This window comes from Nicotiana attenuata, chromosome 12 (assembly GCF_001879085.1).
Source record: "Nicotiana attenuata strain UT chromosome 12, NIATTr2, whole genome shotgun sequence".
NCBI classification, from domain to species: domain Eukaryota; kingdom Viridiplantae; phylum Streptophyta; class Magnoliopsida; order Solanales; family Solanaceae; genus Nicotiana; species Nicotiana attenuata.
Genome location: NC_032000.1, coordinates 2,994,431 through 2,998,711, shown reverse-complemented (window position 1 = coordinate 2,998,711; position 4,281 = coordinate 2,994,431). Strand labels below are relative to the sequence as shown.

The following is a 4,281-nucleotide window of genomic DNA, read 5'->3' as shown; positions in this document are numbered from 1 at the left end:
GTTCGCTGATCATCGGCGTTTTTGGTACCAACACTCCGGTGAGTTAAATCGTTCTATCCTGGGAGGATATATTCCATAACCTCGGGTACTTGAGGGGAATAATTTTCTTAAGGACACACTCTGTATTCAGTGGGCTCGATTTGTTCCTTCAACGTTTCAAAAATTATTTTGAAGTTCGAATATTATTTTTCAGAATTGTTTCTACTAACTTTTTGTTTTATTTTTCAGAAAGATTACTGTTTTATTTACTTACAGCAATACAGATAAATAACAGATTTAAGCATAACGGGAGTACCATTATCTTTAGTATGCCAATCACCACCGATAAAGTTCGGGTGCAACTCTTTGAAATGACTATGATAATTTATCATCAAAATAAAAACATCAATATTATCAAATATCATTAACTTGATACTAATATAACAAAAGTACATTGTCCGCTCATAGTTGAACTCGACGCGCTTTCATATTTTAAAAACGGTCAATGATAGCATCATTGCTTATATTTACATATACTTCCTTCTCAAAGTAACAAACTAAACAATCATTTAAAAATGCATCACTAATACTACTACGCAATTCATCTTTGATGTACTTCATGGATGAGAATGCTCTTTCTACCGTTGCGGTTGCGACAGGTAAAATTAAAGTCAACTTCACAAGCAAATAAACAAGTGAATAAGTCTCCACAAGATTTGCTTCAACCAATGCTTTTGCCAAATCACCAATTCCTTTCAAATCAGAGAACCTAGGGTCACCATGTTGCATGTGTCATATGAAAGTGTCAAGTCGGCGACTAAGAGGAAGCTTCAATTCATCGAACTCATCGGGATAATGCTTGGCCAATGTCATTATTCTTTCCTTATCAAAATTAGGAAATGAGTTATCCGGATTCAAGCTAGTCATACCAAGAAGCAAGTTACTACTCACAACATCAAAACGACTATTAAGCTCCAGAATGTTGCAAATCAACCACTGCATAAAAAAGCTCAACACACAAGTGATGTGAATAAGTAACACTAGAAGGCCTATGCTTCAAGTTTCTAGGAATATAGAATTCTTCCATCTTGGGCACTAAAATATCATGTTTTGCACAAAATGAAGATACTTCATCCATCAATGGTTCCCATCCTTCATCTCTCATATCTTGCAACCTTTCCTTTGTGATATCAAGAAATACCATGGCATTGACGATATCTTGCTTTTTCTTCTGTAAAGCTTTGCTCAACTCGTTTGACATTATCAACACTTTCAACATTAAGTAAAGTAAGAAAATAAATTCAAATGCTTTAATTTTACTCGAAAAAGCTTCTGCTTGCAACCTATCATTAACATCACCTTCACCTTCAATCACCCCAAGCACATGAACAATAGAAGAAAATAAAATAACAAAGTTATCCAATATTTTACAATGTGATCCCCAATGAGTGTCACCTACCTTTGAAGCCCTCGCTCTTGATATAATCCTTTCCCACTTTGAACTTCACCACTCTCTAGCAATTGCTCCAACAATTTTGTTTGATGTTCCCGAAGTTGATCTCTACGCTTAAAAGAAACTCCAATCACATTCAACACATTAGTAACAATAGCAAAGAAAGTCTCCACCTCCTTGTGTTTCTTAGCAACAGCTACAAGCGTCAACTGTAATTGATGAGCAAAACAATGAACGGAATATGCCGAGGGAGTTTCTTGCAAAATTAAAGCCTTAAGACCATTCATCTTTCCCTGCATATTACTTGCCCCATCATAGCCTTGTCCACGTATTTTGGATGGACTTAATGAGTGTTTTATTAGCAAAGAAAGTACTGTTTCTTTCAACGACTTTGCAGATGTATCACTAACACGAACAAGACCAATAAATGGCTCATTCAATTGGCCCTTTTTGTCAACATACAGCAAAGCAAGGGCCATTTGTTCATGGTGTGAAATATCCCAAAATAATCTCCATCCAGGTCATTAATTATACCTTTCACGGTCTCTTATGTACAAGCACTCACAATATCCTTTTGAATTTTTGGCGAAGTCATCATATTATTTTTTGGAGCATGTTTTAATATAACTCTATCTACATCTGGAAGCCTATTTCCAAGCCATTCCAAAAGCCCTAGAAAAAGGCCTTTGGTTTTTGAAGATTCACTTTCATCGTGACCTCGAAAAGACAATCCAAAGTCCAAGAGAAACCTTGCAACATCGATTGAGGCATTTAAACGAATTCGATATTCACTTTTTTGTTTCTCATATTGCTTTTCAAAAGCAGTTTGAATTGATTGAGATTGATTTGACAAGTAGAGCATTTTGTTGAAACACTTATGGTGGAGGTTATTTACTTCACCAACATGTAGAGCAAGTCTTTCGGGTCCTTTATTTCAAGCCTTAAAGCCGATTTTTCTGAAAGAGTCACCCGTGCTTCCATGGACGTAATCATTTTTGAATAAATAACAACACAAACAAAATGCGGCATCTTTCTTCACGTTATACTCTAACCATCTAGTATGCGAATCTTTAAACCAACCCGGACTAAATTGGCGCATTTTCTTCCCAAATAAAGTTTAAGGAAATTTGTGATCAACTGGTTGGCAAGGCCCTCTTTGGATGTAGTTTCTTCTCACTTCATCCCGTATTCTAGAGCTATATCTATCAATGGGTATTCTGTCTTCGGGGTCACGATTAAGTGATTTCACATCAAACTTCTCTACAAGATGGGAGGAATTGTCTCTAAAACGAGAACTTGGTTGAGAAGAATTAAACCTCGTAAAAAATATGTCCATTTCAATTCACATCAATAAAATTTCCTACAAAGCAACAATGCAATTTTTAATATGATTAATCACACTCCTTATATTAATACAAGAATAGAAATAATATATAATTCACACCCCTTATATCAAGAACAAAGCAAAGAGAATATTTTAATAGGGGAATCATGCCTCTTTCATCAAGAACAAAGCAAAAAAATATTTCCAATAGAGGAATCACATCCCTTCCATCAAGATTAAAGCAAAGAAAATATTTCTAATAAGGAAATCACACCCCTTCTATCACGAACAAAAGCAAATATAATATTTCTAATATGGGAATCACACCCCTTTCATCCAGATTAAAGCAAAGAAAATATTTCTAATAGGGGAATCACACCCCTTCTATCACGAACAAAAGCAAATATAATATTTCTAATAGGGAATCACACCACTATATTTTATTATAAGTCATAACTATATTATTATTATTATCTTAAAGAAAGAAGGAACACTTACCAATTTGTGAAAGGTATCCCTGAAATCCAAATACAGTTTGGTTTCAAATCATCCACTTCACTGAAACAATATTTCAAATAGCATTAGCACAAAATCTTTAAATACCTATGAAATTAATTTATTAAGATAAAAGAATAAGCACACCAATTAAAGATATAACATAATGTAAATGTGCACCATGATTGTTGTCTGCTCAAACAATGAATTCAAAAACTAAAAGAACAGTAGAGAATTCAAAACTAAAAGAAGTATCCTTGAAATCCGAATACAATTTGGTTTCTTGCAAGCATTATCTACTGTATTAAAGAACTCCAGAAAATTAAGCTAACAAAAAGAGGAATTTACATGAGCACTTTACTCATCAATTATTTGTTCAACTTAAGTGCTACTAATTGGATTAACATTTGATGGTGTTAGTAAAAAGGGATATTTTGAATGGGGAAGAACATAAATCTGTTCATAAGTCATAACCAATCTAGGTCAACTGCTAATATAGGTCAAAAACACAAAAATCAAAAAAGCAATATTTGTAAAAAGAAGAAAAACTTACTCAAATAATCAAAGATTTGAAGGAGAGTCTCCCTCACCTAATAGAACTGTGGGATTCGAAGTTCAAAGGGATGCGAAGAAGTGAAGAGCTGAAACGAAAGTTAAAGTTGAAGGGAGGCAGAGAACATAGATATATGATTATTACTAAGTTTCATGGTGATTTTCGTGGTAAAAATCTCATTCTTGTTAAACCCTAGGTTTTCCTCTAATTCATAATTTTCACCAACATTTACATGTTAATCTACCAGAAATCTAAGTATTTAACTCACATATAGAAGGGATTACTTACCTCCAAAAGCTTGGTGAAAACCCCCTCTCAAGAGCTCTAAAATCGCCCAACAATGAAGTAAAAATGAGTAAAAAATGTCTAACTCCCGTAATAAATGAAGGCCACTGCCTTAAGTGATTTCCGCACCTGGGCCCCCGGATCTGTGGACAATGGTCCGCTTCTGCGGAACTCCACTGGGCCGGCTGGAGC

The 4,281-nt window shown here is 34.6% G+C and overlaps 1 protein-coding gene across 1 annotated transcript; it reads right to left on the bottom strand.

The window, feature by feature from the left end:
• Positions 772-1,911, bottom strand: LOC109235813 (zinc finger MYM-type protein 1-like). Its single transcript, XM_019402066.1, has 3 exons — positions 1,439-1,911; positions 1,109-1,322; positions 772-975 (listed from the first exon to the last, which is right to left on the bottom strand). The coding sequence occupies exons 1-3, from the start codon at positions 1,909-1,911 to the stop codon at positions 772-774; spliced, it is 891 nt and encodes a 296-aa protein (XP_019257611.1).